This window comes from Primulina eburnea, chromosome 11 (genome assembly GCF_022965805.1).
Source record: "Primulina eburnea isolate SZY01 chromosome 11, ASM2296580v1, whole genome shotgun sequence".
NCBI classification, from domain to species: Eukaryota; Viridiplantae; Streptophyta; class Magnoliopsida; order Lamiales; family Gesneriaceae; genus Primulina; species Primulina eburnea.
This window is the reverse complement of record NC_133111.1, coordinates 1,356,325-1,374,245: the sequence shown is the minus strand read 5'-3', so window position 1 is coordinate 1,374,245 and position 17,921 is coordinate 1,356,325. Positions and strand designations below refer to the sequence as shown.

Below are 17,921 nucleotides of genomic sequence, written 5' to 3'. Positions count from 1 at the left end.
TACAAAATTGACATGTGAGTCCGTCTCACGAGAGTTTTTATATTAAAAAAAATACTGTAATAGTTTGAAATTTTTGTATAGGTATCTCATGATATAGTATACATTTTATTATACCTTCAATCTTTCTTTAAAATGAATAATATATTATCACTATAGTTCTATAATAATTTTTCTATCTAAATATAATTATTCATTTCGAAACAAATTATTAGAAAAATGAATTTATGAAAACTGCTACATGCCAAGCATTAAAAATTTATGGTCCAAACACAACTTTCTCGAAATACCTCTATATCAAAATTTTAATTAATTTTTTATTTGTATCAATCGTATAACTTATATTTATAATAATTAATAATAACTTATATCACACGATTATTAATTAAATTAAATTAAAATAAAATAAGACAAATCATCCGAGTATTTTGACAAGTGTCGACAACAAAACTTTTATTTCTAAAATCTAAATAAATCGCAAATTCAAATGCCAACTCACAACTTGTAGTATTCATCCATGTGTTCCCAGTTGCATTAATTGGTGAACGAGCTGTTGTCTTGGTACAAAGAATAAATATATTTTTAATTTCGAGAACATTTATTCTAGTTTTACAGTGTATTGCTCCTGTTGTTTATAATTAAATCACAAAATTACCATGCATATGCAATTCTTATGCCAAAACACTAAAACAAATAAACAAAACTCAAACAATTATTGCATGCAATTTACTTGCATCTCATATTTCTTTCACAAAAGTTACTTAAAACCTAAGGAATTCTGGCTATTCCATTTGAGATATATACCTAGAAAGTCAGATCCGCCGCAGCATCCTGTGAAAATTCGAACACGGTCAAATTCTTTCCGTGAAGAGATTCATCTGAAAAGCGGGGGAACTGTTTTCCAGACATAATTAAGGTACATAGTGCTTCTGCATCGATACGAACATATTTAAACCACATAATTAGCATTTGTAGAATCATTTCTCCAGAAGTAAGAGGCAAAAGGGGGTGTGTATCATCAAAGCAATCCAAGATTCACAATTAGCAAATAAATCGAAAAACTTACCTCCAGATATTTGTAACATGTAAAAGCACCTGCAATATCTTCGTTCATCTGCTACTCTGAAGTGTCTCTGAAATTACATATGATTTCAAAACCTTGTTCATTTGTTTGCTTTTTGGGAAAAAATAGCTGTCAGCAATGATCAAAAGTGTGATCAGTTCTAATTGTACTTGATAATGTATTTCAAAACATGGAAGAGAGCAAGTACACATGCACTTGCAGCACAACCTCCTGCGTGAACAAGGGAAAGTGGGTGAAAATTTTATGCACCGGATAATCTGATTTCTTACGTTAAACATGGGAAGAACTTTAGTTCAGAGCCTTTTCATTCACGTTTAGCTTCTCTGCGCCGCATTATTAATCTCTACTCCACAGCTGCTCAAATATGCGCAACTGCAGCATCCTCCTCCACACGTTTTCAACAATTCCACGGGACAAACCATGATATGCTCGCAGTGAAGCTTCACGGCTGTGCTTGTAGAAGTTTTGCATCGCCAAAGAGCTCGCTAATAGTTTGTACAAGCTTTTCACCGGAAACCTGCAAATAATAAAGCATATGTCACAGCAAATGCCAACGAAAGAAGAAAATTTTAACCTGAGACACAAAAATTGATTCAGAAAAGGAAAATGAAAATTTTCTCATCAGCAAACAATAATTTACAATAACAGAAATATCAGTCAAGGTTCCAAAAACCGTAATGAAACGTCACGATCAAACTTCAAGCTTTACAAGTTTGAGTAGATTTAATACGAAATAAGCGTGCTTTCAGGTTTTGGTATAATTTGTATTATAACAAGTCAATTAATAATTAATTAAAAACACATAAACATACAAATTTTTTGAATAAATGTTCAAACTTTCGAAAACACAACTTTCAAAATATCAAATATATATGTATGGAGTAAAACCTTTGTCCATTGTTGGTGGTTCAAGTGTTATTCTTAGTGGCAAAGAAAAGAAAGATTGGATACAAAATTTAGGATTTTATATGCTTTTTAGGATTTTTTTGTATATAAAAGGTTATATCATTAAATATTAATTATCTAAAACAACCTTAACTTTAAATTTTTCGTTTTTCACTTTTTTTATACGCTTAATATGATCGACCAAAAAATTGCTCATTTTTTCACACTTTTAAATTTTCTCCAACGATTTGCACTTCTTAGAACATTGATATCAGACATAACTATGAAGTATTCAATAGAGGCATGCAATCACATAAACAAGCACAGGATATATAGATACATAGATTGCTCTGCAGAACTTCCACCAAGCAGGAACTACACATGAGTGGTCCCTGCTTACAACACATGAAGCTTTAGAGTACCACCAATGCTTCCATTAATTTATATATACCCATTGGAAATATACACATCTTTTCAACTTAAAATCTAAATTAAACCAGCTCCTGAAAATAATCGATCAAACGAGAAGTTGGCCTAGCCATGAACAGGTCAAGTTAGTGCATGCTAGACCGAGAGTGTTGCTCCCCCTCTTTCAATACCATTAGAAAGTAAAACACAGACAATGAGAACTGAGTCAACTTCCAAATGCAATACATAACATAAGAATAAAATCCAAAAGAATATAGTCATACACATTAGAACTAATTCTCTACACTAAGAGGATTTGATCGCTTCATTTCCAAGACCATGTGTCTGAAATGACCAATGTGATGACCTGACTGACCCAAGAACTCAAATAATAAAATCTTATTTAAATTACTCCATGAAGCATATAAGACCGAATTCACCTGTCAAACCAGCACAGCCATGCCGCAGCTTCTGCTATATTGTGGCCTGTTAATCCTGGCGAGAATGAACCTCCTATTACAGCTATTGGTGTTGTTCTGCAATATTTTAGCAGCTCGCCTCGGAAAAAATTAGAAAAGTCTGTGATAAAGTTCCGCTTGTACTAAAAGAAATTAGCAGCAGCATCTAGAGTCGATCTATGGTGGAGATTGGAGAATTACCTCTCATTTATCCATGGTCAAACTTGCTAACATGGCTGAAATTGTTTGGTGTCGAACTTTATTAGGAAAAAAGGGAATAAAGTAAAGGTTAGTCCCTCGATTTTCAAATTTGCTTCCTCAACTTTCCAAATTGAACATACACGTTATATCTCACTGGTCAAAATCTGTCAAAAATTTAAACCCTAATATTTACCCAAAAATTAAAACAGATCTAATCCTCAATATGCACAATTGCACAGAATTGGTCTCCCAACTTTTTGAATTTGAACAGTACTTATTGCCCCACCCTTACTGTAACACCTCAAACATAAAAATAATAAATACTTAAATATATGTGTATGTATATAAACTTACTTCCTAAACTAGTCATAATTGCTAGGTGTTAGAAGATAGTGTTTTCCCCATAGCTAGATATATAAAGATGGCAGCTTTCTCTGTAAGTAATGCTAAGAAAATGGTATTAATTACAAGAACTTGTCATCAAATTCATTGACATTGCTAAAAGCTACATTGTCTGATGGAATTTAACATTTCATGGGCCTGCAGGACAGTGTTTCCCCCTAATTCTGCTGCAATGGTTAGTAGCTTTTTGGTGATTATTATTGTTAAAAAAGCAGTAATTGGATTACATGTGTATTTTTCTGATTATAACGTGCATGAACAGGAAATACACGTTAGCTAAGGTTGGTGGTATACATGAACACGAGATAGACACAGTTTTTAAATAATAATGATAATTTGGACTAGGTAAAAAAAATCCATATGTACTTTACAATCATTCCACCAACAAGTTTGAATCTGAATAATTAGGTATACAGACAAAATCATCTTATCAAATTAATTCATTTTTTTCTAATTATTTTAAAATATACATTTACTATATATATAATAGTTGAGACGTCAATTTTTTTTCCCCAAAATTTCCCTCATAATATTCCATATTTTTCTTAACTAACTATTATAAATAAGATAGTCTCATCATAGTTTTTGTGATATTATATATATTATATCATTCACACGTATCATTTGTGTTGTGATTCTAATATACATAGAACTAACAATTTGTAAGTATATAAACAGTGCATTATCATGGCATTTGCAAGTTCATAATGATAGTATATTTTAAAGTCATGATAAATTTGAAGTTAGAGATTTCAAATTCATAATCGCGTATTTATTAATTTGTTTGTGCAAATCCACTTGACAACTAATTTCAAGTTTCATATAATTATTTTTTGAATCATCGTGAAGGATTTCAAAATCATCCAAATACAGTCATTTCTTGTTTTCCCTCGAAATACTTTATCAAATTCAGACCCTTCAATCAAAACGCAACCTGGATGAATTGTTTGAATCTTACAGGAAGTAAGCCTAACGAAAGTACATATTTTGGGTGTTTTAAAGAATAGAAATATTATTTTTTGAGAAGTCGGTAAACATCTATTTCACTTTAGATAGGTATAAATATAATACCACTTTAAATTAGAGAATCTAGAAAAAAGACGCATTAAAGTTTGACAATAAATTATCATATGTCCAACAACGTTATTTTTATATTGAGAAATTTTATTGTCGGCCTTACATTAACAATGCCTACCATGGTGGAATTTATTCTCAAATTAAATAAAACCACAATAGGAAACATGCACTATCCGATTTAGTTGCTCCAAAAGGTGAAATCGTTCACCTTAGGCGCCCCTTATTCCCGGCCAGACAGGAATGTGAGAGGAGGTAAATCATGGTGACTCAGCCAACCAGCAGCAGCTAGACCTTATGCTACGCCGCGCACAAGGAGCTCCCCCTCATTGGAGGGAATTTAACTCCCACACTGCCGCTTGCGAGACTCGATCCCTGGTTATTGCTCCAAGATTCACTGCTACTGACCAACTGAGCTAAGCCCATGCGAGCACTATCCGATTTAGTTCCACCTACTATGTGTGGTACTGCATTATAATTGTACGTATTTTCATTAAAAAAAGTGTTATAAAAAGTTTCTTGAATAAATTATTATGGACGGAGCTAAATAATAGAGACTTTGAATACAAATCTATACTATTTATTAAAGAACTCGTTAGTTGTCTCGATCCTTCTTCTTGAGTTAGCTTTTGGGGTTGAGTTAGATACTAAGAACTATTTAATTATCTAATTTTTCTACGAAAGACACGCATTGCAGGCGTCACAATTCGTTAACTATGTATTTGAACCGATAATTTGGTAATTTGGCATTTGTCGCATCAAATGAGATCGATTTATTTTGAAGTGCTCATGGTATAATATATTTTGACATGTATGTACGATGTATATACAGAGACTTATAAATTAAGCCATGGAATGTATGCGTAAATAAGCGTGTAATCCAGGGGGTGGTTCAAATCGATAATCGCATTTTAATAATTTCCAACTTGGTACGGGATAATGACTGATTTGCCAAGTTCATGGGTTTTGACGCACACCAAGGGAACACGATTTTTAAAGAAATTCATGGGGCCCTGACTAACAACCACCGTTTTTTATCATATATGGAATATATATAATATTATTTTCAATTTTTTATCCAATTATCCTGATTTCTTCACTGATTGTAAAATATTAAAATGTTTTTTTTTCCTTTAATTTATGTTACTTTCACTTTACGAGAAATAAAAAAATTATATTTTCTATTACTGCAAAACAAACATATATACCTACTTTTGTTTTGAAAACAAAAGCATGCGAGTGAGCATGTGACACCTTTTGAGTTGGCCGGGACCTTCGGTGATTCGAAATTTGATGATACGACGATACCACAGCATTATAATTTATTTATTTTTTATGTTCAAACTAAAATTATAATAATCCCAAAAATTCAATCTAGTACGAATCTCAACTTGGTTGGATTGCTCGATCGGCCCACGGTTTGCGGATTTTTTTTTCTTGCAACCGGACCGAGTGACGGTGAAATTTAACGTAAGCGTGATTCATGGGTTTTTTTTTTTTTTTTTTATCATTATATAATTGAAATTTCTCTTTATTAATTTAAGAATGTAGATAGAAAGTAATGATGGGGTCCGAATTATGAAAGAGTGAAAAGGGTCCAGAGAAAAATTTAAATACTGGTACGTGGGCAAACGTCAGTGAACACCGGCAGAGTCAGAACTGATCAGTGTGCAGCAACTGATCAGATTCAATACGGGGTCCGATATATATTTTTTGTTTTCGACAAGTTCTATTTAAAACTGCTAGTTCTGGATCCTTTCTTATTGAAATTTTAAAACCTTCTGAGATATATATAAAAGCATGTTGCACACATCGATCATAAACAATATGTAGAAGTAGAACGAATATCAGCTCTGATCATGGAATGATTGTGAATATTATGTTTTCCTCTTCGTTTGAAACTTTGTAAACACTCAAATTTTATGTAAATAATATAATATTGTTCTTATGGGGTGTGTGATCAGGTGAGATCTCAATAGAAGGTATTTATAGGCACGATCATACTATCGACGAGTGAATGCAGGAACTTAAATGTCAAAAAAAAAATGTGTATGCACATCATAAAGTCTAAAGCTCCATCCAAAATTGAGGCTATTGTCGATTGTTTGTTTTTTTTCTCATCTTTTTTATAATATTATATAGATCAATAGATCATTATATGATTTGATATCGCAAATTCAAATCTTTCTTAAAACATATTGTATCACGTTAGGTTATCAAATTTGTTGTATATTTTTTTTATCATAGGTCGCCAACTCGATTTCTGAGTGACGAATTTTAAGACAATATTATGTTTCAAGACGAGTTTAACAAGTAGCTGCAAGTAACTTGGAAAATAATTATAATTGTATAATTAAAAAATACAGTTTTTTTTAAAAAAATATATATTAAACTAGTTATTTTCGAGTTATTTATTTAAGTTTGTGATGTATGCATGTATATTGATTTAAATATATACATACAAAACTTATGAGTAGACATGCCTTCCTATTTGGGAATGCTATGATTGCGTTCAGTGAGGAGCATCTCTCCAATTTGGAAGCAATTATTACACTATAATTTTAAATTAATTTTTTTTGTAGCATGAGAACAATAATTCTAGATATATGTGACCATTATTTATTATTTTTTACTATCTTTTTTTAGTGGGCATAATTAGACTGTACGGACATTTTAAAATGCAAATTACAATTTATTAATCAGTGAGTCCAGGACTGGAACCAATTGAAACCTCGAACTCAGGGAACATAAATCTGTGAAGATTTTTAAATCAAATAAAGTATAAGCATAAATTATGAAAATATGGTAAACAAGCTAGTATACTTGTTTAATAACAGTCGAGAATACCATGTATATTTAATAACAAGAAAAATCTTTTTCCATCATAAAATGAATATTTTGCGTACCACCAACTTGATACGGAGAATAAAATATTGATTGATCATCTATCCTTATTTTGTCTAATGTTTGACCAAGTTCTACAAAATATTAGTGACACAACAGTAACTTATCGGAATATATAATTTTATTATATTATATATCATTTATCATCTTATCAACAAATCGAACAGACAATATTATTAGATGTAATATGATACTATGATCAAATACATGCAATGAATTTGGGACATATGTTTTTGTGAAAATATATATAATCCATATGTCAAAAGAAAGTAATAACTAATCGAATCTTCATTTTATCATTAACTTATCTATACTATATTATTAAATATGATACTCTTAGATTAACTAACTTAGAGGACACCAAAATATTTCCCTACTAAAAACTTCTCTAAGTCACTCCATATTTTACATAAAAAAATATAAACAAATCTTTCTTTTTAAATCGAATAACTCTTTTAAATTGAATATAATTGTATGTTAATTGTTTAATATTATTTGATCAAATTAAAAGTAATAATAACACATGCAACGCATGCGAATCTTTTACTAGTTATATTTTATGTTTAAGTGAGCTTGAAATTTTTTTTTTCCGTTGAGAAATTGAATTGAGTAATTCCAAATATTAATCTAAGTCATAGTTATTTCTAAACTAATCTTTAAAAAAATTTGAGATACCTTAAATTTTCCTTGATATTTTGCAATAGACCACTTGATAATTCGAAACTCACTGGACCAGTGAGATGGATTAATTATATTAATTAAATAATATAAAATAAATGAGTCCATAAAGAATTATACTTGGAGACTATATATATATATCCTAGAGCCCAAATTGGAATTTTTTTGTTTGGAGAAGGATCGATATCTGGACAATTTTATGGTCGAAGACAAAAAATAAGTAATATATTTTCCATATTTAAATTTTATTTATTTATATAGCATTTATGGCTTTAAAAAATAAATTCGAAAGGTATTAATTATTTTCTATATAATTAATGTACATGCAAAGTGATCGGTAGTGGCAGTCGTCCGGTTAATTGAAGATTTGGTAGGGAAAAAAACAGGAATCTTTAAGAATAGGGTTTAATATTAGAACTGAAAGAAACATTAAATTTGGTAGCAGTACTTCTTATTTATTTCATTTAAGACAAATGAGATGGCCTCTTGTGAAAATATTGGTAGCAATTTGAACGTTAAATCTTAATTTTATCGAATAACTATTTAAAATCAACCTCGATAATTAATGTAACAAAATCACTCGGCAAACTCTTATTTGCCGAATGAATATATTTTTTTAAAATAGGCTTATTGTATAATGTCGGTAGTGTCTATGGTACAAATTTTACATAGCTAACTAACTATCCACATTTTGCGTTTGAATTAAATAATTTGGAAATATTTGAAATAATGATTTAAAATACTCAATGTCGTGATGTATTTACGACTTAAAAAATAACTATTTGAGATTTGGAATCTATTACAAAATGGATTTCTACAAATAAAACAATCGATTTGTTATTATAGACTTGAAATATCTATCTTCAAACAATCAATTCAAATATAACTTTTAAGTATTTTTGGCATACAACTCCAAGGCTATGTTTCATAAAAAAAAATTATATAATAACCTCCGAATATTTTAAAACAGATAGATATATCTGATGAAATTCGAGAACCTCTTGCTGAATTTGTGCCTAATCCAACTCTACACAAATTTCTCTTGGGTTGGATTCGAGGAATAAATTGAAATTACTCTGTATTTAGATGGTTTTTTCAATTCATTACAATGAATAAAAAATAAATTGAGAGTTTAAAAACATTCGGCTTATGCACGACACACGTTCTCTCAGATGTTAAAGATTGAAGTTTACCTAGCTTGTTAAAATATATATATTTGGAAAAGATTAATGCATCCCGTTTTGTTTTTTAAAACCTGATTACCTTTTGACATTCGTGTTTCCTGATTCATTCCCCACCCCCCTAAATTCGTGTTATCTTGTACGCTGCACCAACGATGTATGCACCCTAACCCTACACAATATATACATACAGTGTACGCACAGATAGATACAGAAGAGGGAAGAGACACCGTAGTTTACAGTGATGTAGCAGAAGAAACAAATAAAGGGGGTCCATTGTACTCTTCATGAATTTAAAGCTTCTCTTTTTCTGTAAGAACATGATCCGGGTTTACCGCTCCTTTAGCCATCGCTTCACTTAAACCGCTTTTCCCTTTGGTTCATAATTACTATTCCTAAAGAAATTTATTTGTTCACATGGAGGAGGATCAATACGGGATGCCGGCTGATTTGCGCCAGTTCATCAGCGATAGACCTTTCTTCCCGCCGCCTCCGGAGCTACTTCCTGCACACAGGAGTTTGACCCCATCTCAACACTATGAGACGCTCATGGTTCAAAGAGGGATGCATCACGATTTTCCTTTTGATTCTACCAACAGTGCCAGTGTCACTGCTGCTGGGTTTAGTGGGTTTGAGATCGAGGCAACTGGTGTACAGATTGGCGGCGGGGCTGCAGCAGTAGCTGGAGGAGGAGAGAGCTGTACGGCGAGGTGGCCGAGACAAGAGACCCTTACTCTTCTTGAGATCAGATCGCGGCTTGATCCTAAGTTTAAGGAGGCAAATCAAAAGGGTCCGTTGTGGGACGAGGTTTCGAGGTACTATGCACATGTACTTGACCTAATTCCTTAGTTCATAGTTCTCACAAAGCACTCTTCAAGATCTTGAGATCAAATCCGAGTTGGCTAGTTTAAGTATTTATTTATCCATGATGTTGTTAGCTATACATCAGATATATCAGCACACTCTTGCACTTGATTAATCTTCGAAAATATGAAATTGACTCGGGTGTTAATTAATCATGATGGCAACTGTCACGTTTCTATTATGATCAATTTTCTGCTGATTGGTTTTTATTGATTTTCTTGATTCAAGTTTATTAGTTGCTTTTATTAATATTTAATCTTCTTTCGTTTTTGTTTTTTGCGTTGAAGAAATTAATGGCGAGTGACATTATTGAAGTTAAGTTCGAGAACCTGAGTGTTACTTTTATCTTTTACCTCATCATCCGATTTCTATGATGTAACCTCACAATCACTTCTGCAATTGTCTTTTTTTGGACAAGAACTAATACTACTTTCTTGCTGCAAAAAATGCCGATCTTTTGGGTGTTATAGTAAACAAAATTTTCTGTTTTTCGCTTTCATTAAAAGACGTGAATCATGAGTAGCAACATCACTTCTTCTCACTGACAGCTTCTGCAAAATTTTGAATTGTCATTTTCCCAGATGAGTTTTGTCTCCACGACTTAATCTTAGAATTCACACGAGTTTGCCCATTCTTAGCAAATGTCATTATCACTTAAATTTTAGACCAGTTTCACGAAACTAGGGTTATTTTACTGCAACATCTTCATTTTTATATTACAGTGCTCAGTAAGTAATATTTTTTGTTCCTTTCTTTTTTTAAAAAAAAATTGAATGTTAGGATAATGTCTGAAGACCATGGATATCAGAGGAGTGGCAAGAAATGCAGAGAGAAGTTCGAGAATTTGTACAAGTATTACAAAAAGACAAAAGATGGCAAAGCTGGAAGGCAAGATGGGAAGCATTACAGGTTCTTTAGGCAACTTGAAGCTCTCTATGGAGAAAATAACCACTCAGCAGCTTCAGTATCCGAAACCCATTTCAATGGTGGAGGTTTTCATTACAGTTTTCCAAATAAGAACACTGTTTCCCCTTATAATCAAGAATCTTATCCGGGTTTGAAGCTCTCAGAAACTACTAGCCTTGGTCTCTCAAATTCTTCTGATTCTGATACAGATTTATCAGACGACACTGGTATAAATGTAGGGATCAATAGAAACAACGGTCATGATTATGATGATGATTCACCAAAGAAGAAGAAGAGAAAGGGAAAGAACAGTTGGAAGGCCAAGATCAAAGATTTCATTGATTCAAAAATGAAGAAACTGATGGATAAACAAGAATCCTGGATGGAGAAAATGTTGAGGACAATTGAGCACAAGGAACAAGAGAGAATGACTCGAGAAGAGGAATGGAGGAAACAAGATGCAGCTAGAATTGAGAGAGAGCACAAGTTTTGGGCCAGTGAAAGGGCATGGATGGAAGCCCGTGATGCCACTTTAATGAGTGCTTTGCAAAAACTGGCAGGAAAAGAATCCAGGGCTTCTCCGCATGAAGACCTCACTGGCCGCAGCGAAAATCAAAACGATAAAAGTAGTGAAACGAGGACTAATTCTGCTAAACGCGGAGACGTTTGGCCCGAATCCGAGATCACTAGACTGGTTCATTTGAGAAATGGCATGGAAGTAAAGTTTCGGCAAAACGGGATCAGAGAGGAGGTTATGTGGGATGAGATATCACACAAAATGGCTTGTTTTGGTCATGACAGGACTGGCTTGATGTGCAGAAACAAGTGGGATAGCGTCAATAATTATGCAATGAACAAGAAAAGGAAAGAGAATTCAAGAATCTGCGGTTATAATTATCAGAATAATGAATCTATCTGCAATCCAACAGGAGGAGCTTACAGTGATACAAGCGAACAAGGGATTGATAATCCTGTCAGCGTAAATGGTAATGGGAATTCTCCGTATAATAACAGTAATGGAGGAATCATCGCAACAAGCGATAGCTGCTTTAGGTACTTTATGGGGGATGGCTATGGGAGAATTATGGATTAAAATTCTACATGGCATTATTATATTAATTGAAGATAACTTGCAGCAAACATATTGTTTCTGATTACTTTATTAGATTGAAATTTACTTGTGGAATTTGGAGATTGTTGGAGAATTAAGGCTGATCGATGTGTGTGTTGTTTGGTAATTTAGTTTATTTTGTTTGCTGTAATTTTATTTTGGAGATATTGGGAATCCACTTAATTAATGATATACGTTGTAGAATTTTATTTCTGCAGAATTATAAGCTTTCCATGATGTTTATTTTGGGTTTTGAATTTGTATATATATATATATTAAAAAAATACACGTGATTTGAGTTTTTTTGGTTTGGAAAAAATTCAATATCATTCTACGATCTTTTAAAGTTTTGATTTGATTATTAAAAAAAATTTATGTTTGTGTGGTCAATTAAGTATAGAATAGGTCTTTTGTGAGACGGTCTCACGAATTTTTATTTATGAGACGGAAAATTCGTGAGACCGATCAATCCTACCGATATACACAATAAAAAATAATATTTTTCATGGATGACTCAAATAAAAAATCTTTCTCACACAATTTTTTACTTTAAACTACATAGATCACTGATTATTGCAATTTTACATCGATGTGACAAATAAAATAGAAAGTTTGAAAATTTTAGAATATCTTTTGAAATTCATTTTTAACATTTAATAAAAATAATTTGAAAAGGAGACGAGAAAGGAATAAAGATAATTTAAATCTTGATGATTTTCTCTCCATCACATTCTGTGAAATAGATTGCTTACCTACCAATCATATACAGCATTATTATTATTATTATTATTATTATTATTATTATTATTATTATTATTTTGTTCTAAGTACATATCTAGATACCATGAAGCTCTGTGGATACATGAATGGAAACAAAACCAAGATATTAGGGAAATTAGTCATTTGATACGACCTCATCTTTCTTTAAATATTATATGTTTTTTATTCTATAAATAACACTCCCTTCGTGGCATTTGGTATTTTTTATTTACGAAAATACTACTAGCCTGTTTTAAAATAATAAAAATGATGTGCGTTTTTGTGATTATTTATTGACGAAAATGCTATATTTTTTGTATTTTTTAAAATGTTACTTCGTATCGTTTTTTTTTTTTTTGTTAAAAACGAATTATATAAGCAAACAACGTAGGATCGAAATACTAATATGTACGTGTATATATAAGATTTATAAATTCCACACAGTGAAAACTGAAAATTAATCTTCTTGTGTTGCAGAGGTTGCCCACTGCCCTACTCATAAATTACTTCCAATAGTAGATGTGAAAACCGAACAAAAGGGCTCAATCATACACAGACGATAACCTTTTACCATTCACAATGAAAAATTAACTAACTCATAACTTTTGCCAACAAATATCTATTTTGGTCAGATAATTTTGCAAAAACAACCAAATTAATCAAAGGGAGGATTTACAGCTTAAATTAAATTGGTAGCAGCGGTAACTTGCAGATTTTTTTTGATTTAGACTAAATACTGACACATCTGAAAACTTGTCATTTCTTTCCACAATATAGTCTTTCATTTCCCAATTTCGCAATTTTTGGCTTTTCCTTATTCTTTTATTTCAAGATACACACACACACACACACACACACACACACACACACACATATATATATATATATATATATATATATAACTTTTAATTGCTGCGAGATTTTTATGTGGAGAATGGAGGAGATCCTTCTCCAAACTCACGTGAGAAATTGGGTGTCATTTAATTTGTATTAATTTTTTTTGAAAAAAAAAAATCAATGTTTATTTCATTTTCTAACATCAAACACGAGAACGACAAAGTATATGGGCCCACATGCCAGTATATTTAAATTTGTTTTGGGCCATCAAATTATTGGCCCAGGTTTTTGTACATCTAATATCCAGCCTATTTGGACTAATGCCATTCCATTTCTATAATATTTAATCGGATACAGATAAAAAAGAAGAAGAGGTGTCCTAAAAAATTACACACACTCACGGAAATGAGCAACGAAAATCCAGCCTTTTCCTCTCCATTCTGTGCAAAACTTTCTCCTCCAACTACAATCTGCTATCCAATCCACCCCTTGTCCTAAACACGAAAACCCAGCATCCCAAACACGGCCTAAGGATCCAGTCATGAAGGCCCCGACATCATATCCACCAACAATCCATCCAAGAAAATCGTCTGATCCCCTCTAAAGTTCCACCTCAATCTCTTCACTTCAATCACCATCTTCTTATCCATGTACACGTACATGTACGCTGGATTCTTCTTCAAAGTCAACCCCGTCGTCCCCCAAGCACGTGATCAAAACGTCGTGCCAGTACGTCCCGTTTTCGCAGAATTTGGCCCTGGTGGAGTACACTTCATTGCCTGAGAAGCTTTCCCTGCTTGAAAGAAGAATGGATTCAGCCATCTTCCTAGGGGAAACACGTTCTTTGATTTCCAGTATTTCTTGCTCCATGTCTTCAAGAATCAGGCTAACCTCCGAGTCGAGTATGATCACCAAGTAAAAACGGTTGACAGGTTCTGGTCCCCATTCGAAGTTTGCCTGGCAAAAATCCCAGAAGATTTCGATCGCAGGATTCGAAAGTTTCTTTTCCTCTGGATTTGCGTAGGATTCTCGAATTCTTGCTGATTTTGTCAGAAGATAAAAGGGTGATCACATACACCAAAAGCGAAGCGTTTATTTGACCGATCCCACCATCTTAACCTGACAAAAAACTGTTTCTGATTCTCGGGTTTCACTCTTTAAATACATGCGACAGCAGTGTCGATCAAGGGGGCCAAGATCGAGGAACTGAAACCCTTGTTTGAAGAGCCTGAACAGTAGGAATCCGGTACTTACATGGCGTGTTCGCTATGACAAATCGATGTGTTTCATAACTTGAAAAATTATTCAAGCAATATAGGACAGAGTTCCGGGCACGGTAAGATAGTAAAAGACAATCGCCTTGTCGGGCACAGGTTGAGTGTGTTTCTTTCATGAATGAGTCTCATGTGAGACCGTCTTACGGATCCTAATCTGTAAAACGGGTCAACCATATCGATATGCACAATAAGAAAAAGATTGACCATTTCAAATTCCAAATGTCCGGTGACCTATCGAAATACTAAAAGTTATTATCTTTTCATAAACTGACATTTCGAAATACCAAATGTTATTGTCCTTTCAATAATCGACAAAATACCAAAAGTTATAGGTCTTTCAGAATGCCAAAAGTTAGTGAAAAACACTTTATATATTTAGAAGTTCATTGACTCCTAAATTGGTTCAAACTCTTGTTTGTGTTCAAGATTGACTTCGAAATGAATATTTACTCGTAAAATAGAAGAAGACTTAGATTTTTTTGAGCGACTTGAATCTGGTGAGTATCTCATATTTTTAAATGTTGTAATTATATTAATTTTTCTTATCATTTGATGATACGCATTTTCAAAATTTTCTAGATTTTATCAATGATGGAAAAAATTCCTGCATTTTTTATATATAGTTGTGATTTACAATTAGGTATGCTAAGTTGTACTAATTTATGTAAACTTATTTTTTTCGAGTTGATATTTTTATTTACCTGCAAATGAGGATTTTTGTTGCAGGATTTGATGGATCGAATGATAAAATCATTCAGGTAAAAACTTGTGTGAGACGGTCTCACGGGTCATATTTTGTGAGACAGATTTCTTATTTGCGTCATCCATGAAAATTATTACTTTTATGCTAAGAGTATTACATTGCCTCACAGATAAAGATTCGTGAGATCGTCTCACAAGAAACCTACTCAATTATTCAATATCAACATACCCAAATTGCTTACAAGAATAATAGCTATATTTTTATTATTTTATTTTGATGTTTTTAATATACTTAACAAATTGGTTACAACAATTATAGTTATGCTTATATTTTATTATTTTGTTTAGATATTTGTAAGGTAATCAAAATCTTAATTAGTTTGATTGTGAGTTTTTATTATATTTGTTTTAGATTTCTAACATACTTCATTTATAACTCAATTCATTACCCAAAACGTAATAACTGTTTGTAATACAAAAAAAAAAAAAACTAAACTCAGCCGGAAGAAAATGGTTTGGTTTAGGATTAGACATTTAAAACGTAAACCAAAAGGCCAAACCGAATATTATTAAAACCGAACAAAACCGACTGTTGCAATATCATTACATAATTTCTACACAAGATAACTGAACGGTATCATGCATCAACAACAATGATCGTCTAAACATTTCCATATGCCTTAGTAGGTTTGAGAGCATCTTCAGTAAGGAACGATGCTGGATTCAACATATTGAGGTGGAAGAGCATCTTCTGCCGTCATCTCTTGAAATTTTAAAATTCAAATTTCCGATTGTAAATTACAACCCAATGAATAATACAATGAATTAAATTTCATAATATATTGAAACCAATGAACAATGACTATGCAAAGATAAAATTAAAAGAAAATGAAGCCCAAAATATGCATGTAATCTGTTACAACTTCTTAAAATATATTTGTCATTTTCTACAATGTTCCAAGGTTTATGTAGATGATTGTTTCCCATGATACAATGATGATATTTGCACCCATTTTACACAAAGTGTGATACATGTGAACTGAATGATATTTGAGCTTATCACGATTTTGAAATAAATAATAGTAACAACAGTCGAGAAAAAGAAAGTTCGGAGAATAATAAGAAATTCGTTCATTAAAAAATGAGGATGATATTAATATATATATATAGGAAAAAGATTGACCATTTGGAATGCCCAATGTCAATAACCTTTCCAAATACCAAAAATTATTGTCATTTCAAAAACTGAAATTTGGAAATATCAAAGGTTATTGTTCTTTCAGAAACTTACTTTTCAAAATACCAAAGGTTATTGACATTTCAGTAGACCAAAGGTGAGTGAAATTCACTTTATATATATACATTTCATTTTAATATCCAAAACTCACCAAATAAATTATTTAATTTTTCCTTCACTACAGAAAATTACAACAATTCATCTAATGGGGTTTAAAAGCACATAAGCATGTGAATATACCTTCTTCGATGGGGTGAGAGAAACAAAAAAAAATTTACACTATATTAATTTCAATCACAATCAACAAATGACTCCAATATTCAAAGGATTTGAACTTTATTGTGATTAGTTTAATTGTAGTATAAATAAGTATAAGATTAATTTGAATTTTATTTAAGTTATCAAACTATGAAAAATATACATTTGAAATCGATGTTTTTGAAATCTCTCTACCCAATTAACTAGTTGCATTTCGATTCAAAGACTGTGATTTTAAAACGTAGTTGAAGGAATTATTGGAAATGTCTTCATAATAGAATGAATTTGAAATTCACTACAATGATTAAAAAATTAACTAGTTATGGATTTTAAAATACATCGATTCAAATACAACTTAAAAATAGTGTAGGCTAGACAGTTGAGATCGAACAGAGCAATTAGTGCGTCTGATTTTCCTTTTTCCATTCATAAATTTGTGTTTAAAAAAATGAGTGAAAAATAAAGTTAATCAGTTTTTTTATATAAGAAAAATATAAAATAATCTTCAAAATTAAATTAAAGACGAAAGTAACTCAGCTATTTTATATAAGAAAAATATAAAATAATCTTCAAAATTAAATTAAAGACGAAACTATGGTTTGGGCCGTGGTGGATGGGCCTAACTTTTGATTCTTTGGAGAGAGCTGGTGCCAAATTTAAAAATGACGCAGCCGGGAAAAAAAATAATAAATTTCATG

The 17,921-nt window shown here is 31.9% G+C and overlaps 1 protein-coding gene and 1 long non-coding RNA gene across 2 annotated transcripts; one reads left to right on the top strand and one right to left on the bottom strand.

The window, feature by feature from the left end:
* Nucleotides 1-805: 805 nt before the first annotated feature.
* On the bottom strand, nt 806-3,168 carry LOC140805198 (uncharacterized). The gene is made up of 4 exons (XR_012112290.1): nt 2,815-3,168; nt 1,351-1,598; nt 1,064-1,130; nt 806-926 (listed from the first exon to the last, which is right to left on the bottom strand). It is a non-coding gene; the product is annotated as an uncharacterized lncRNA (long non-coding RNA).
* A 6,216-nt stretch (nt 3,169-9,384) lies between these two features.
* Nucleotides 9,385-12,370, top strand: LOC140805743 (trihelix transcription factor PTL-like). The gene is made up of 2 exons (XM_073162032.1): nt 9,385-10,087; nt 10,917-12,370. Exons 1-2 carry the CDS (start codon nt 9,690-9,692, stop codon nt 12,133-12,135), a joined length of 1,617 nt encoding a protein of 538 aa, XP_073018133.1. The 5' UTR covers nt 9,385-9,689; the 3' UTR covers nt 12,136-12,370.
* The last annotated feature ends 5,551 nt before the right edge of the window (nt 12,371-17,921 follow it).

Coding starts and splice junctions, on each gene's coding strand:
- LOC140805743 (XM_073162032.1), top strand. CDS start 9,690: ATGGAGGAGGATCAATACGGGATGCCGGCTGATTTGCGCCAGTTCATC. Junction 10,088..10,916: donor TTGTGGGACGAGGTTTCGAG/GTACTATGCACA, acceptor ATTGAATGTTAG/GATAATGTCTGAAGACCATG.